General features: G+C 29.5%; 1 protein-coding gene across 4 annotated transcripts in view; it reads left to right on the top strand.

Annotated features, from left to right (window-relative positions):
• Positions 1–1813: 1813 nt before the first annotated feature.
• The window catches only part of LOC107457054 (uncharacterized), a 63538-nt gene continuing 46292 nt past the window's right edge, over positions 1814–19059 (top strand). For 2 of the 4 annotated variants that reach the window (XM_071182940.2, XM_016075096.4), the window contains exons 1-3: positions 1814–1971; positions 11346–11563; positions 14131–14374. In XM_071182940.2, the coding sequence (XP_071039041.2) occupies positions 1926–1971; positions 11346–11563; positions 14131–14374 (508 nt within the window). In that variant the 5' untranslated portion in view covers positions 1814–1925. Of the gene's footprint in view, positions 1972–2384; positions 2408–9460; positions 9513–11345; positions 11564–14130; positions 14375–19059 lie in introns of those variants that run through there. The other 2 variants (XM_087166997.1, XM_071182938.2) reach the window with 2 other exon arrangements.

The raw sequence follows: 19059 nt of genomic DNA, 5'->3' as shown, positions 1-19059 counted from the left end.
TGGACTGGAAGGTAGGCCACCAGATAAGCGAGTTCGCTGCTGGAGGGAGGGGTCCTGGGTTCAAATCCCAGGGACGGACAAATTTTCAAAAAAAAAATTTTTTTTTTATTATCTTATTTTAAATTATATTATTTTTTTAATGTGTTTTTCGATATTCTGGAGGATCCTGCATGTAGGAAATAAATTTTTTTTATTGGGAAAATGTTAAAAAACTATAAAAATCTGACTTCGTAACTTAATAATTAGCACTAAATAATAAGTATATTGGAAGTCACCTCCAGGAACCATTAATATTGACTTTTAGTAAGTGAAAATACGATCATTAGAAAAAATTTTATTCAGGGTGATATATATATATATATATACATATATATATATATACATATATATATAAGTTCAAATTGAAGAATAAAACAAAGAAAAATTATAGACATATGAAAAAAAGGGGGTGGGAAATAATAAGTAAAAAAACAACAAACAACATTTTATTAAAAAAAAAAAAAAAAAAAAAGTTACATGTTAATTAAAAAACCGGAAAAAAAGCCGGAAAAAAAAAAGATATAATCTTTTCTTCAGCCCACACGATTATATCCGCAAAACAGAGTGTGGGCTTTTTTTTTTTTTTTTTTTTTTTAATAAAATGTTGTTTGTTGTTTTTTTTACTTATTATTTCCCACCCCCTTTTTTTCATATGTCTATAATTTTTCTTTGTTTTATTCTTCAATTTGAACTTATCTAATGAGTGCTGTTTACTTGCAGCTTAAGCGCAATAAATGATACTTATTGTTTTTCTTAACTTTCTTAGTGTTTTCTTGTATTTATTTATTTTTTACATATATATATACATATATATATATATATATATCTCTTTTTTTTCCTCTTTTTTGCGCACTTAACTATTGGTGATCGAAATGGGTCACATGCTTTCCACATTAGCGTGCGGAGAGTCATAGAGGAAGGGAGTGCGTTAGTTTCTCTCTTGATTTTCATATAGATTAAAATCTTTTAAGTTGGAAAACTATATGGAACTGAAAACTGCATTAAGCATAGTTCTAAAGAAAAACATCACGGAAATTTTAAAAAATATTTTTATTAAATAAAAAGGAAAAATATTAAGAAAAGGGAAAATATTGTATCTATTCAATTGAAAAGAGGAGGAGAGGGAAGGGAGAAGGGATACATGCATGAAATCGGTGTCTCCCCAGATGGTGTATTCAAGCGTTGCGATCGCCAATGATAGGGCACTTATCCATTCTTAATATTTTTTCAAATTTAACTGTCAAAACTATTTTTTAGAATAACCATGACGCTTTCTTTTTTTTCCATGAAGTTTCCCAACTTAATTTTCAAAAGAAATCAATACAGGGACTATCGTATTTTCCTTCTTCTCTAACTCTCCTCACTAATTTTGAGTCCCGCAGTGGACTGATCGTTAAGACACGGTTCCCAGCAGATCACCGAAGTCAAGCATCACTGGCTACGGTCAGTGTGCGGGTGGGTGACCACTTGGATCAGTCTGCGTAGGGACCGAGGGTGTGCGGTATTGGTCCTCGTTAAACTGTGCTACCGTAAAGTGCTCGACTTCGCGCGCAGGTCGTCGGGCTACCGAAGCGGGGGTGCCATCCCTTCCGCAGAGGATCAAAATTGTGATGGCATGTCTTCGGATCATCCTCCGGGATGCTTCCCAGACCGTCGCCAATAGCCCATTGTGCAGCTCTAGTGCGACGTAAATTAACAACAACAACAATCACTAATTTTGAAAGCATATGCAAAGCATTGCCATAGGTAGAGTGTTCTGCCTTACGCCATCTGTAGTAGAATCCGATTGCCGATATTATTTAAAATATTTCTCATTGGCAGCATGTGATTGGCAATGAGAATAAATTGCGCATGCGTCATATAGTTTTATTTATTTGACAACAGAAATGTCTAGTACTCTGAATAATAATGAAATTCTTGAAAGAAATGAAGGTAAATTTACCTTTGATTTCTCTAAACTGAAATTATTAATTATGAAAATAGATTTCTTTCATGGTTTTAAATGTTTAAGTACTTTTTAAACTGGGGAAACCGAACGATTCGTCAAGTTTTAACAAGGGCGAAACCCTCCTTGTACTGCGTTAGCTGACACTTTAAGTCGAAACAAGTCTTTTATTAAATGTTGTTGCTTTTCGTTTTTATCAATTAATTTTCATTAATACACTTATACCTATTATTGATATTTAAATTTTTATCATACTATAGCCTAGAACCAAATGGCCAGATTTGATATTGTTATTGTATTTGTTTTCCTATTAGTAAAAGGAACCTATATCAGTGTGCGGAATAGCCCATTGTGCAGCTCTAGTGCTACTTAAATGAACTGCAACAACAACAATCAGTCTACGGAAAAATTGAATTTTTTAAAGTAAATTGCAACTACTTCATTTCTAATATAGTTTATTAACACTATCGTCTTCAAATGCAACTCGCAGGTTGCGCGAAACTAAAAGGAAAAAAAAATCACAGAAAGTTATACTACTTGAGGGTATAACTTGTAGCCACCCCCTGGCAAACATCTAAATGTTTTGTTTTTTTAAATGTGCAAGTTTAGAATCTATTCAACCCCTTGCAGGGTGCGTAGCGTTTATAAAAGGTGCTTATTTTCGTTTTTTAAAAGCCCTTAAAGATGCTTTTTTCATTGGGTGTTTTTAAAAAGTGCTTAATTTTCCCTTTTTTCAAAATGAGATTTTCCTTTACCATGTTGATTTTTGCTACGAATTATACAAAAAGACACAGTTCACATTGTTATATTCAACGTTTTCACAATTCATTCAACCCCAATCTATTTCATTGTATTGTCAGTCAGTAGCGTATGAAAACACCCTTTGTTTTACAAGATTCAAAATTTCATGATTTTTGACAATTGCCAAAAACAAAGCCAAAGTGTTTTTTTTACTTTTTCACATTGATGGTTAAAACAAGATTGTCAACTGTCAAAAACTTTCCTACCCTGCCTAATTATGATACTTTTTTTATAGTGCTTAAAAATATTTTTTCAGTGCTTGAAAAGTTCTTAAAAGGTGTTTATTTATTGTTGAATAATTTGGCTGTGCATCCTGGGTTATCTCTTTGCAATATATATATATATACAGGGGTCTGTCCAGGCCAAATTTACAACCGTTTAACGGTACCTTCACAAATTCAACTTTAGGAAAAACGGCAGTTTCACAAATTAAACTTTAGGAAAAACGGTAGTTTCACAAAATACTTTTTCTTAAAATTTTATTTTTGTATCCCTTAAGAAGCGATAAATCCATATTTTTGTGTTGATTTTTTAATATAATTGTTAATTTTTCACAAATTATGTCTAAATTTTCACAAAATGGGTACTTCTCAGAAAAACCTAGACAGACCCCTGATATATATTCTAAACATTTAAATTACAAAGATACAGAAATATCCTCCAATTAAAAACTAAAGGAAATAAATCAATGTCAAAAGAAAATATTAATTCTAATAAATTTTTACATTTTGTCAACATTACATTTTTATCCCCAACTCTGGCGAAATCGGAAAGTACCAATATTTTTATAATATTGCTTATTTTCTTCAAGTAAAATAATATTTACAGATTGACTTAACCGCTTCCATAATTACCCTGAGTTAACTCGATTGCAAATACTTATATATATAATATATATATATGTAAGTTACTTATATATATAATATATATATATGTAAGTATAATATACTTACAAATACAAATACTTATATATATAATATATATATATATGTAAGTATAATATACTTACAAATACAAATACTTATATATATAATATATATATATGTAAGTATAATATACTTACAAATACAAATACTTATATATAATATATATATATATGTAAGTATAATATACTTACAAATACAAATACTTATATATATAATATATATATATATAAGTATAATATACTTACAAATACAAATACTTATATATATAATATATATATATGTAAGTATAATATACTTACAAATACAAATACTTATATATATAATATATATATATATAAGTATAATATACTTACAAATACAAATACTTATATATATAATATATATATATGTAAGTATAATATACTTACAAATACAAATACTTATATATATAATATATATATATATGTAAGTATAATATACTTACAAATACAAATACTTATATATATAATATATATATGTATATAAGTATAATATACTTACAAATACAAATACTTATATATATAATATATTGCAAATACTTATTATTCCAAGTAAATCCGGTCATAGCAGAATTCATCAATAAATTTTGTTTTATCACGATTTTATTCGGCCGGAGGCAAAACAAAAAATACCTAATAAACTGCTGTGATTGGAACTTTGCTGATATTGTTTGGGAGTTTTGCTATGAGTGAGATTGCAGACATGTTTAATGCAATTGTATATTTGATGGTTGATGAATTTGCATTGAAAAAAGAGTAAAGAAATGGTGTTCAAGAGCGAAAGTGAAACAGGGTAGCCACCCACCTAGAATTTACAGTGAATTTTTTTTATACTGGAAAAATCAGGGAATTTTAAAGAAAAGCTGGAAATTTTTTCTTCGATATTTTTCAATTTCACTAATTTAAATTATGTCCTATCCACTATATCCTATCCACTTTTTTTAGACTGAAATGTTTTTATCCATTATCAGGGGTCTGTTTAGAAGAAATTTGGGTCCGTTAACGCAGTGTTCCCCAACCCCTGTTCCACGGACCGTTACCGGTCCATGGATCAAATGGTACCAGGCCGCCCATTTCATTAAAACTAAATTTAAATTCCTAGGTTTATACCCCAAATAAAAAATATCTGTGTTCCATTAAAATTTTATTTATTTAAAAAAAAGGGTCCCCGAAGGTAGTGACATAAATTCTTTAATGTTTGTACTGTATCATTGTCTCCGATTACCCCCAGATAGAACCGTCTCATTGCAAAGAAACAAGCTCAGGATTCTCATCGATGTAACGTTCTAGTAAGTTAAAATTTTAAATCACTTTATATTTATTTTTTGGTGCAACTGTATTTTATTTTGAAGACATGTTTAAATACAATTAAATTAAAATTAATAAATCAAAGTAATCTAAAATATAAAAAAATCAACGCCCCCCCCCCCCCCAGTGGACCGCAGTAAAATTATCAAACTTTGACAGGTCCGCAGTGATAAAAAGGTTGGGAAACACTGCGTTAACGGACGCTTCACAAAATATTTTAACTTAAAAACAGACCCTTCACAAAATAATTAATCTTTTAATTGAACCCTTTACAAATTTGTTTATCTTCATTATTGTTTTGTTAATCGAATAAACCCTTCCCAGGAAGGGGGGCGGGAGAAAGACAGATGTAAACGAGCTAAGTTTTGTCTTTGGCTGATGCTTCTTCCTTTATTAATCTGAAATGAATATTCTGTGTTCAGCAGTATAGGCTAAATATCAAATGTTGCATCTCTAATTTAGTAGCAGCAATTTCTGTTTTTTTTTTAAAATTCAGTTTTTTTTATTATAATTTTACAATGTTGAGCAGATCATAATCTTGTATGTCTTTACAATTTAAAAAATCCTTGAAAAAGTTTTTTGCAATATCAGGACCCTATTTGCACAAATTCACAAAAGCAGGACCCTGGTTGAAAGAATGCGACTTAATGTTTATTTTATATTCACAAATTATGTGTAATTTTTGCACAATTTTACAAAAACGGACCTTTTACGCTGAATCCGTTAATAGTTCAAGTTTGTTCTGATGCTTTAGTGGTAATTTTTTTCTATGTTGACAAAATGATTCAAAATGTTTTTGTATTTTTAACTTTATAAAATTCTCCAAAAATTAGTGGGTTATAATTTAATAGTAATAGATTTTATATCTTACTCTTTTTCTGACAGCTTTTGTACTCCCATTCAAAGAAATCTGTAAATTATTTTTTCTCAGCAAACCAGCCAATCACACATTTTTTTACAATCGCTAACAGCAATGTTTGTCAACAAATTGTTACAATTGTTGCATTAATACTATTTTTCTCCATTTTATTTTACCTTTTATAGCATATGTTAATTTTAAAAAAAAGTTTTTTTAAGAACTAACTATATATATTAATATTTAATTTTACTGTTTTGTTGGTAAATATTTGATTTTTGATTTAAAATTCAAATTGTATAGTTATCACAATATGGAAAGTTTGTAAATGTTGCTTGCATTCCAGAGATGATATTTCCAAAACTATTCCTAAAAGCTGTCAAAGACTAAGGAATGTATAGGAAACATATTAAATGATGAATAAATATAAATTTTTTTATTCATATGTATTTAGTAGGAAGAAGGAAAACGAAACCTGGTGTTTTAGTTTTGCACTGTGCAAGATTCTAGTTGTTGAAACGAAAACAATTAACTATTGTAACCTATAAACCCATGTGTTTAGATAGGAATTCTTTAAATATTTTAATTTCAAACAAGAAAAAAAAAGCTGATAAGTATAAAATTTAAAGAATGTTAACTATTTTTTTTTTCTGTAGAGTATACAACAAAAAATTTGACAATTTTGCATTTGTGACATTTATTTTTGTATACTGAATTTCTTAAAATAATAATGCTAATTCAAACAACATTATTTAAAACTTTGACTTGAAATATTGGTTTAAACAAAATATGATCAATGAATTTTATGAAAAGCACTGTTAAGATAAAATACAGTATACAGTACAGGTTTATATTGAAATGTAAATACTGGGACTCACAAAAGTGTTGGTACACTTATGACTTTCAATGAAATAAGACTATCCATTAATTAAAATGAATATTTCAGAATGGATATTTAATAATAAAAAATATATTCAATTCTTAGCAAAACTGTATGGAATACTTTAAAAACAGAGCAAAAGTTTGTTGTTTCTTCTTAACAAGATCCAATAGGTTGTTGACCCTCAAAAAGTCGATGACAAGAAGTGGAGTAACGTATAAGTTCTCCTTGGAAAGGCCCAAACAGTCAAGGATATAAGTTTAAGTTAAGCAGAAGTTTATTTTAAAGAAATCAATCATCAAAAAGTAACGAAAACTTAATCCCACAAAAGTCATTGAACACTTTTAGAAAAATCTCCGCATATTAGTAAATATTCTAGTTTACGTTAAATTGACATTTAGTAGAGTTTCCTTTTGCATCTACAAGTCATAATAATCATAAGTTTGTAAATTAAGTTGTTCATAAAGTTCTTCATAAGTTTGTTAATAAATGTAACTAGCTTTTTTTTTTTTAAGTCAGGTGACATTTGAGCTGAATATTTTTTATTAAATTTTGCAGGAACTTTTACAACACTCAATTGTGAATTTTTCCACAAATTTTATAATTTTAATCTTTCATACGAAGTCCTTCTTTTAAGCATTTTATCACATATATCATTAAAAAACAGATCGTGGTGGTAATAAAACAATAGACCAAATTTGAAAGTTGATTATTTGTCATCATAAGAGATAAATCAGTAATGAATATTGTTAAATTAGTTTATTGTGTGCTATTGCAATAGCACACAATAAACTAATTTAACAATATCCCCTGACTCACACAACTCACCCTGATTTAAAAATAAACTTAAGTTTTGTTTCATTTATTTATTTGTTCGTTTTTTTAAAGTTAAATTGACTTACAATTAATATAATAAGAATATAATATTAGATTAGTTTAAAAACATATAGAATTTCTAACAAACTATTTAACTTGCATGTATTGAAAGAAAATGTTTAGAAATGTTGAATTCCAAGAGTAACAGAGGGGAAATCACGCAAGTATTGTATTCTAAAAAATATACTAAATATTTCTGAAAACAAAAAATTCTATAAGAATATGCTACTTTGGGGTGCAATGTTTAATTAATTGGCAAAAAATAATAAAAGAACCTCATAATTAAATTGCAAGTCAAGTACTTGTAACATAAGTATAAGTACTTGACTTGCTTTTGTATAAGTACTTTTGCTTTTGTATAAGTACTTGTAACAGAGGGAACAAATGAAATTCCACATTTTTAACATGCACTGATATTTACGCCAAATTCTGTGATTTAGACAATCCTGAACATAATCTGTAATTTTTTTTAAATTATAGAATTTTAGGTAAAATAAATTATTAAGAGTCTTTTAAAATTGCTAACACATTTTTATTAAGTCCAAATAATATGTCGTAACAGGGGGGATGTCTTACAAATTTGACAAATAGTTAAAGGGAAATATCACTGTCAAAAGTGACTTTTGGTTATTTAATGTTGGAGTTTGCAGCACTGTTATAATAACTGACATATGAACCTATGCTACATACTTGTTGTTATATTTGAAAGTTTTTATTTTACCAGACTGTGTTAAAAAAAATGTGTGCACTCTTTGTTTCTTTTTCAATTTCAGTTATTTGGGCAACAAATTACCCTATTTTTTTTCTTAAACTTTTTACACTTGCAAAACTATCTATTGCAACATCAAAAGAATCCCCGTGTTTTGAATGGTGTTCAGTGCATGTTAAGTCTGTTGGATCACACAGTCCTCCAATTTCTTATAACAAATCAATACCATTTCCCTAGTCTTTTGGATTGGGTTCAAAATTACAAGTCTACGGAGTTGAACATTAGTAAACGTAAACTCAAATTTTTGTCGGTTGTTCCACGACTAATATAAAATCAATTGAGCGGTTGTCACTCGTAGGCCGAGATAGCTTGGTTGATAGGGCACTGGGCCCATGTCCAAGTGGTCTTGTGTTCGATCCTTGCTGGCCAAAGACTTCCCGTGTAGTAAAAGGTGACTGATGCACGTTAAATCTGTCGAGTCTCAAAGTCCTCCATGTTCCCATAGCAAATCAATACCTCTGGGGGTACTGAATTGAAGATTGATCGTTCTCTGATTCAGGTCAAAATTATGAACTGTGGATGAATATATGAATGGGTCCGCCCTATAAACGGGTGTGGCAGAAGTCTAATTCTTCGCCATAGATGACGCCACTGGAAAACAATAACAATCGCACCCCTCTGCCTTCATGGCATACGTCAACAACAACAGCCTTGTCGCAAGTTGCTATATTTAGTAATGTAATGTAATTATAAGGTAAATATTTGTGTGGATTTAATAGTAAATTCACATTTTCATAAATAGCACATACACACATTATATGGTGTTTTACTTGCGCATAAAATATGGATAGGTTGTAGTACAGCAAACTTAGGTTTGCCAATTTTTATGTTTGGATGCATTTGCTTTAAAACTTGATATACTTCCATCAAGGTGCACAGCGAGTATTTTATTTTATTTTTTTTTGCTTTGTGACTTTCTGTCCATTTGCTCTTACGATAATGCACTCAGCTCTACCAGAAGTCTGGAAGTTTATCAGATGAGCTGAAATTTATTAGAAGTTTTTTGTTTCATCAGAAACTTTGTTACTAGTCTGTTTCTTTCATTTTGGTAGTAAGGTATGCTTAGAACAGTACAAAGTTTTCTTGGAGATACAGGTAAAACACGTTTGGATTTTTTTAATAGCTTTCCCCAATATCTGAGGAACATTTTGAAGAGAATATCCGTCTTGGATTTCTACTGCTTGTATCAGTGCCTTCTTATTTTTACTTCGTCTTCTTTTTTTCTTTCAATTTATCTATTTCTCTGTGAAGGTTTTTTTTCTTCTTTTCAAAATACTTCTGTTATCATAAATTTTCGTTTTATATTCTTTATCTTCTTACAAATATCTTTTTTTTTCTCCCCTTGGGATATTCTAGTTGTATATTCTATATTGATTACTCACTCATATTGATTATTCACTCAGAAAACTTTTAACTACAAATTAAAACACACTATCAAATAAAAATGGCACAGCTTTATTTAAAAAAAAAAAGTGTGCTCTAACAGTAGAGGAACTGGTTTAAACTAGTTTAATTAGGATGCATTTGCACTTGTTTACTTTCCTAAAGATCTTTTTTAATGATCAACCAATCAGATCTGTTTACTTTTTGTGTAACTGAGGGGACATTTAGTTAAGTCAGGGTGGCCACCCACCTGGAAAACCTGGAATTATCAGGGAATTTTTTTATGCTGGAAAAAACCTGGAAATATCAGGGAAATTTGGATAAAAACCCAGAAAAATCAGGGAATTTTAAGGAAAAGCTGAAAATTTTTTCTTTGATAATTTTTTTTAATTTCACTAATCTAAATTATGTACTAATTTTCTTAATTTAAATCATTTCATTCATTATACCCACTTTTTTTGAACGGAAATGTATTGCCAAACAGTTGAAATATCATCAACTTAGCGATACTTTGCTTGCATCAAAATTTGCTCCATTACAGCTCTGTCAAACTAGAATACCACATAAATTTCTCTCATGGTTGCTAAACGAATACAGAAACCTTTGACCATTATGGGACTGTGCAATTTAGGAAAGATTCTGGTGGAAATGGAAGAAGGGATTAGGATATTACCTTCTGTTTTTAAATTCTGTCCTTGGGCTAAATCCATTTATGGCTCAAGTTTATTCCGATACTTTGGTGGTAATTTTTTTTTTCTATTTTGACAAAATGTTTTCATATTTTTAACTTTATAAAATTCCCCAAAAATTGTTGATTACTATTTAATAATAATAGATTTTATATTGCATTCTTTTTCTGAAAGCTTTTTTACTCCCATTAAAAGAAATCTGTGAATTTTTTCTCAACAAACCAACCAATTGCACATTCTTTTACAATCGCTAACAGCAATGTTTGTCAATAAATTGTTACAATTGTTGCATTAATGCTAATTTTTTCTATTTCATTTTAACCTTTTATAACATATTAAAAAAAAATATTTTTTTTAAGAACCAACTATATATTAATATTTAATTTTACTCTTTTGTTGGTCAATATATGATTTTTGATTCAAAATTTTGTACCAAAACATTTGAAAAATAAATAAAAAAATCTTGCCAAATTGTCAAAATAAATTTTTTTTTTTCAAGATGATTTGTTAAAAAAATAACATTTTGAATAAAATATTTTATAATATAGACACTTTTCTTGTACACATCCTACACTTTATAAGAAAAAAGAAACAAAAACCTGGAAATTTTAAGATTTTTATCTGGAAAACCTGGAAAAATCAGGAAAATTTGAAATCTGATTTGAGTGGCCACCCTGTTAAGTCCTCTCTGCCCCTCTGTTATATAAAAACTTTTTTATTTATTTATTTTGAAAAACATGACGCAGTTCTGTTCATAACTGCCATTTAGTTCAGTTTCATCCATTTCATTTTTTTTAGAAAGTACTGTTAAGAAATAGGTTTGGACAATAAAACTAACTGTTTGTGTGTTGTGCAGGTGAGAGGATGCAGAAAGTGAAAGAAGTGAGAGTGAGGATAGAGGAGGAGAGAATGAAGAAGTTGAGGGAAATAGAACAACAATTTATTCTTTCTAAGAGGCACCGTGAGCAGTTGGATGAAGAGAGGAAGAGAAAAATTGAGGAGGCTCGTGTAAGGGAAGCAGAACGTCGCATCCAAGTGGAGGAAAGAAAAAGACAGATTTGGGAGGCAGAACAGGTATTCTTTACGCATCATTTGTAGAGCATTGGTGGCAACAGCCAGAAAAGTTATACTTGATTTTAAAATTTTAGCAATTGTGAATAGGGGCTATCAGAATAATTATGTGTACTTAAAAGGAAGTGTACTTAAAAGGGTTGCAGAAAACCTGGGTTTTTCCAGAAAAACAGTACCCAAGTGGGGTTTTTTTTTTCTTCAAGGGAGTGGGCACAAACTAGTACGTTATTTTAAAAAAGTATATTTTAATATTAATAATTAAGTTCAAATTTTATGAATTGACTTAACATATAGGTAATTAAAGTGTAGTTAGGTAATACAAATAAATGGGTGCAAAAGTCTGAAAAAAGTTTCTTCTGACATCACGATACAAAAATGTTATATGTACTTACATACATCACCAGGGGTCTGTCCAGGGCAAATTGATTACCGTTTAGCGGTACCTTCACAAATTCAACTTTAGTAGAAACGGTAGATTTTATTTTTGTATCCCGTAAGAAACGATAAATCCATTAACTTAACCATGTTTTTGTGTTGATTTTTTAATATAATTTTGAAACTTTCACAAATTATGTCTAATTTTCTCCTCTCAGGAAAACCTAAACAGACCCCTGATCACACATTTGAAACTTATTTTAACACAGGATTACTTTTTATTTATATTTTAATCTTAAAAGGTATATGAGGAATTATTATTATTTTTTGCATAGAAAGCGAATCAAAGGCACTGACTAACCAATGGCCACACAGTCAAATCTAGTTAGCAAGGTGACTCTCCAGTCTCCAAATACAGTTAATTTTTTCACCATCGGCTCATTTTTTTTGGTTAGACTACATATATGTTTCAATAAAATACCTCTTTAATATAACAGAGGATAAGATAGAAATCAATTTTAGAAAAACCGGGTTTCACTGGGTAGGTGGGTTTTTTGCAACCCTGACTTAAATTTGAAATGAGTGTGCCTTAATAACTTTTTTTGAAAAGAATTTTATTAAAAACCTTGGAATTTAACAAAGTAAGTGAAAATGGCCAAAAGAACAATCAGTGAACGATGTGAAATCAAGCATTTCCAACAGTGATTTTCGTATAAATTTTGATAAAATAGTTGTTACTTAAATCTGAAAATTGCTAGCTGTGAAACATCATCTTAATAAAATATATTAAAGTTTTAAAAACCTTGTAAATATGTCTAAAAAATTATAAATAAATGCCAATGAAATCTATCATCAATTGACTCCGAATCGTTGCATGTCGATCAGCCAAAAAGTGATACATTAATTTTGAAATTCTCATGTCGTAACAGCATCCTGCTAAAAATATTGAAATTTTAAAAACTATGCAAAAATAAGTGGGGAAAAAACAAATAATTCCAAAAGAAAAAATTTTTGTGGATTCACATAGAAATTTGCATGAATAGAATTTTTTTTTTTAATATTCAAGGCCTGTAATCAAGTTCAAAGGTTATGCAGGACTGAAATTTTCCATCCTAAAGGCAAATGGGGCTGCGTGCCCCTTCTACTCTGGCTAGAATGAACTGTGAATTTTTAGGAATCCCTTGATTAGTAGTACTGATTTTACCAAGTTATGAGGTTCCAAGATTTATCATAACAAATGCATTTGTGTGAAATCGCATTTTTTTTTTTAAATCACTTTTTATCAACTTGTTCCTATCTGAATTTTATATTTGAAAATGTTGAGTATTTGCCCTCTCCCTTTTTGTAGTTGCACACATTTTAATAAAAATGCTGCACAGAATGAAATTTGCACCGAAGTAGATTGATTACGATGTTTTATTTAGTTCTTCCTTTTCCCTTCTCAACAATGGACTACTCTGTGAGTATTGTGCCAAAAAATGTCCTGTTTTTTTTGTAATATGCTTTTCTAATTTTATTTTGAACCACTACAAGTCTTAATACATGGAGCGTAGAATTTTTTAAAACTGCTTAAGGGTGCCTAATTCCGATTTAAGTTCTTTATAATTGTTCGTTCTTAAAAGTGTTTTTAAAAAATGCTTAATTTTCCCTTTTCGAAAATTAGATTTTTTTTCTTTACCATGTCGATTTTTGCTGCGTATTATCCAAAAGCAGGGTTTTCACTTTGTTCTATGCAACATTTTCACAATTCATTTTCACCAAAATCCTTTTCCGCTTGCCATCTGTCTGTAACATACGATAGTGCCAATCATGTTACAAGTTTGATGAGATATTTGGGAGTGACTACTGAGGTGGGTTCTGTGAGATTCTTGCACTCTCATGTGCAACTCTGTTGCATTTTGCAAGATATTCTCAATTTCAGGCTTCATTTTCCACCCTCTGAAATCAAACCGAAAAATCTCCCTATTTTTTTATAATGCCATTATCATAAAAAGAGTTCTTTGTCAGAAACTAGTTATTTTATCGAGATCAAGTAAAGTCTTAGAAAATTTATTTTGCATTTTTTTAATGTATATAGTGCTTAAAAATGTTTTTTTGAGTGCTTAAAAAGTACTTTAAAGGTACTTATTTTTTGTTGAGAGATTTGGCTACACACCCTGCAGTCAGGTTATGTAACATCTCTTGTTGTTTTTCAGGAAAGGAAAGAAGCCATTCTGCGACGGAATATGGAGAGAGAAGCCAGGATTGAAGCAAGACGCAATGCTCAAAGGAACTCTCAATGCTTTGCTTTTGGCAGCTCTACACCTCGAACTTTCGACTTTGACCTGGCAGCTATTGGCAGCCAAGGACCTGTTTTGATGTCTTCTGTCAGCAATAGGCGATCTGAAGAGAGAGAGCCATCACGTGCTACTTCCGCCTGCAGTCTAGACAGGAAATTCGGTAAGATATGCAATTTCTTTGTTTCACCCCCCCTACATGCAAAGTATGTTCCCCACCAACATCATTCATTTTCAATGGGAAGCAGAATAAACTAATGAAAATTAAGTAAAAAGACTTAATGCAGATGATTCTTTTTCACTTTACAATTCAATGAATGTTATTAGCAAAATCTTTTGCTTTGTTCCTTTTAAAACTTTTTTTTTTTAAAATTAAACTCTTACTAAACAACTACCTTAATAAATTAAGAACAGAAATCGTCTTCGTTCAAGACACTACAGTCTGACAAAGAGACTGTTCCAAGTGGTCTTTGCCATCTGGTTATATCGGCAGCAAGGCTTTTCCGGTTTCCCTTATTTTCTATATGAAAGTTTTTCTCCACCAAGTTCAGAAAGCCGTCTTAACTGGTGGTCATTCTCATTTTATCTTTCCCGTGGGATTAGTGAAGGTGAGCTTTTTTACTACAATAGTATTCTTGATCAGAATACATGTCGGAGCCATCATAGTCTATCATAGCCAGCATTCATTCCTATAAAGTGTTTTAAAAAATAGAAATAATGAGCATTAAGTAAATTTGGATTAAATTCAGAGGATTTTTCTTGAGTTTTCAGTTTTCTTCTACTTCACAATCTCTCTCTCTCTCTTTTTTTCCTTTAAAAAAGTTAATCAGTATTTTTATTACTATTTTTTATGATTTTAATCTTTATAATTTTTCTGACTTATTATTTTTTTTTTATCTTTGTTTCAATTATATTTCTTTCTATAATTTATTTAGCTTTCTTTCTTTTAAAGTTGACTTGTGTTAGTCCTTAGTTAGTTTTTAATAATAAAGAACTCTTTTTCCAGAAACTAAACCTCCAACACGGGATGTATTAACTAATTCACCAGCAGTTCTTGATCAGAATTACTTGTATAAGAAAATTGCTTTACGCCATAAAAGTTCCAATGACATGAAAGCTTGCCTCTCAATGTTGGATCCCCATCCACCTTTTCTATTAGAGGGTTCAGGGTATTTAGTTGGTGAGTGTACGTAAGTGACTGTCCCTTTTGCTTGTCTAACAACAATAACTATTCATTAAAAATGGCATAAAAGTTCCAATGATGTGAACTCAATGCTTGGATCCCCATCCACCTTTTCTATTAGAGGGTTCAGGGTATTTAGTCGGTGAATGTACGTAAGTGACTGTCCCTTTTGCTTGTCTAACAACAATAACTATTCATTGAAAAATGACATAAAAGTTCCAATGACGTGAGCTCAATGTTTGGATCCCCATCCACCTTTTCTATTAGAGGGTTCAGGGTATTTAGTTGGTGAGTGTAAGTAAGTGACTGTCCCTGCTTGTCTAACAACAATAACTATTCATTGAAAAATGACATAAAAGTTCCAATGGCGTGTACTCAATGTTCGGATCCCCATCCATCTTTTCTATTACAGGGTTCCCACGGTCCTTAAAAGTCCTTAAAAACTGCTTAATTTTTATTTTGGAAAATAAGGGCCCTTAATGGTACTTAAATATGGTATAAAGTTTTTAAAAGTCCTTAATTTTTCAGCATTACTATATCCTGTAACAAAATTGTAGTGACAAGGCGACATTGGTCCAGAACTTTACAAACTCAATTTATGCCAAGAGTATCATAAGACTGCGTGGCGTTTGATTGTATTTTTGGCAGTTATTGATATTGCTTTTATTCCGGTTTTAAAATGTTCCGATATATTTTAGACACAATGTATATTTTAGATCGACCAATGTATATTTTATTCCTATAAATTTTAGACATATTTTGACATAATGATTCAATTATTTTTCTATCACTTTTTTGGCAGTGATTGCTATCGATTTCCACAAAGTTTTAAATGTGATTTTATTTATTATAACAACCGAAATACTTATTTGAACTTCTCTTTTTTAAAGAGTCCTATTTGCGTGATTTTGTCATGGTTCTTTATTTCGGGTTTTACTGCCACAGGTTTTAATATTTTTAATTTATGTACAAATTTTAATTAATAATCGTTTAATTCATTTACAAATTTTAATTATGTAATGGATTTACAAAATTCGAAAGAGGAAATAATTAACATGTGTTATAATAATTAGTCCTACAAAATGCGAGAATATCGCCTATAATATTAGAATTAAAAAAATACTGTATTTATAATTAAAAAAACTTTTAAACATTTTTACTCTATACTTTCTTCTGAAAACACAATTTTTCTGTTACTTTAAATTAGTAATTGTTGTAATTAAAAGTATCTTGCAGAAAAATACTAGTGGTGGGGAAGTCTGTCACAGAAAGCCTGAAAAAATTCTGCAACAGGGTCACTCTAGTTGATGGAAACAATTTTTCAAGTCGATTTTTTATAACAAAAAGTTGTTCTTTTATTAACTAGGATTAGTCCGTGTATCAAGAGTTGGGCATTTTAGAGAGACAATAAAGGATATGTGTGAGGGGCTACAGGCAAAGGCCATAGAAATCAGTTGATACCTTTAAAAAATCGTAACTAATAAACACATTGGTTTGAAAATTATAAATCTTGTCAAATAATCAAAATCAGCAAATAATTATAAATCTTCTTATTCTATAAAAATTTTCATGCAAATATTTAGTGCAATGACCTAAAAAATTTTCTTTTAAGCTTAATGAAAAAAATGGGGAATGATTTAAAGTGCTTAGATATTAGTATGGTCTGTTTTTACTTGAAATAGGGCCTAATTTAAGTTAAGTTAACATAGTTAGAAAACTACTCTCATGCATAACTCTAACTCTTAGTATTAATTCATTTAGTGTAAATAAAACATTTTATTAATAGCATTTATTAAAAACTTGTAATAATTTTTCCCAAATTTCTTTATTAACTCTATTTCTTAAAAATATGAAAAAAATTGTAAATCCTAATTTTACAATTCAATTTCAATTAAATTATTTAAAATGGAATATATATTCGTCTTATGGATGACGTTAACCTTTAACAATCTGAAAAATATTTTTCAAAAAACTCTACCCTGGTTTGCTAAAAATTGCCTGGTCCAGCTTTGATGAGTCTTGTTAATTAATACAATTATATCAGTACTTACATTAAAAAAATTGTTTATTCTTTTTTTTATTTATTGATTTTCTTTTTTAAGACAGGTAAATAATTGGCACTGGACTTGTGGTGCATATATATTCGATGATAAACAATCAATGCTATTTTTAAAAATAGTTTTACGGTCCTTAATTTTCCAAAAAAAGTGCTTAATTTTTTTAAAAAAAAGTCCTTAATTTTTGCTTTGTTAAAAGAGTGGGAACCCTGTATTAGAGGGTTCAGGGTATTTAGTCAGTGAGTGTAAGTAAGTGACTGTCCGTTTTGCTTGTCTAACAACAATAACTATTCATTGAAAAATGACATAAAAGTTCCAATGACGTGAAAGCTTGTCCCTCAATGTTGGATAGATTATTGATTAATCAATTTGGCAAGTGAAGCATTCATGTATTACATAATTTAAAAAAATTTCCACATTTCTATTAAGCTCATATTTGGATATGTTCACCGGTAAGTATCCTATTTCATTTTTAACTTTTGTCTTAAAGTATTATTTCATATTATACATTACTTGAATACAATAAAATAATATTAGTTCTCTGCTTAATTTTAAGCTGATCCATATTCTAAATACCAAAAAAATTTATAATTTGTTTTTTTTAAATCCATTCAAATTTTGCAACATGTATGTTAAATTAATAATTCCTGTCTGATTGTGTTTGGTTCACAGACAAATTTGGATTTATAGTGCTGTAGATTTTCTCCATAAATTCTGAATCAACCGGGAATATTTAGTTGATGAGTGTGAGTAAGTGACTTTTGCCTGTTTCATTGAAAAAAAAATTATGCAACAAAAGTTTGCTCCCATGGTAAGAATGAAAAAATAGAAGAAAATTAGCTGAAGTTTTAGAATTCTGTGTGTATATAGGCACTGTACATTTTTAAATGTGACTGAACCCTTAAAAAACTAACCTACATTCATTTTTGTTTAAATTATTTTCTTTAATCTTGTTTATTTTATATTTCCTGATTGCTTGTAGCTTAAAAACAATGTATTTTCACCTCAATATACTGCATTATTTTGTAACTTACTTGAATACAAGTAGCCTCTTGTATTACAAAAAATATTCTGTATTATTACAAAGCTGCATTAGTTATAATAAAAGTAGTCCCTTTTTGTTGCTGACTTTTGAGAAAGTGCTGAGTAAAGATTAGTTGTTGTTTGTTTAAGTGGGAAATAGCAAGTTTCTTCTGCACTAGAAAAATTTTTTTTTAAAACATCTGGAAAAAATGGGTTTCTTCTAATCCAAGTGGAAAAGACGGAAGTCACTCATTTACCTGCTTATAATTGCAATCTAGTTAAAATAATAGCATTAATTTTCAAGCTATTTAATTTATGAATTTTAAAAATGTGAAAACTATAAAGCAGCAATTAGGAAGAAAAATAAATTTAATGAAATTTGTAAGAAATTAGAATAACTGTAATTTTACATGATTTTGTGTAAATCAGTATGGTAAAACATAATTTTACTATTAAATACACAAATCACATGTTATCAGAGTTGGTAAGTTTTTAAAGCGTGATGGTTTTTACCATCGTATCAAAAATGTCTTTGTCAAACTCCCAGATCTTTGATGACATTGTATTTTTAATTTATTTGAACCA

Source organism: Parasteatoda tepidariorum, chromosome 7 (assembly GCF_982258835.1).
Source record: "Parasteatoda tepidariorum strain Cologne lab strain chromosome 7, Ptep-v5.0, whole genome shotgun sequence".
NCBI classification, from domain to species: Eukaryota; Metazoa; Arthropoda; class Arachnida; order Araneae; family Theridiidae; genus Parasteatoda; species Parasteatoda tepidariorum.
The sequence above is the reverse complement of the archived record's forward strand: the minus strand, read 5'-3'. Positions and strand labels throughout refer to the sequence as shown.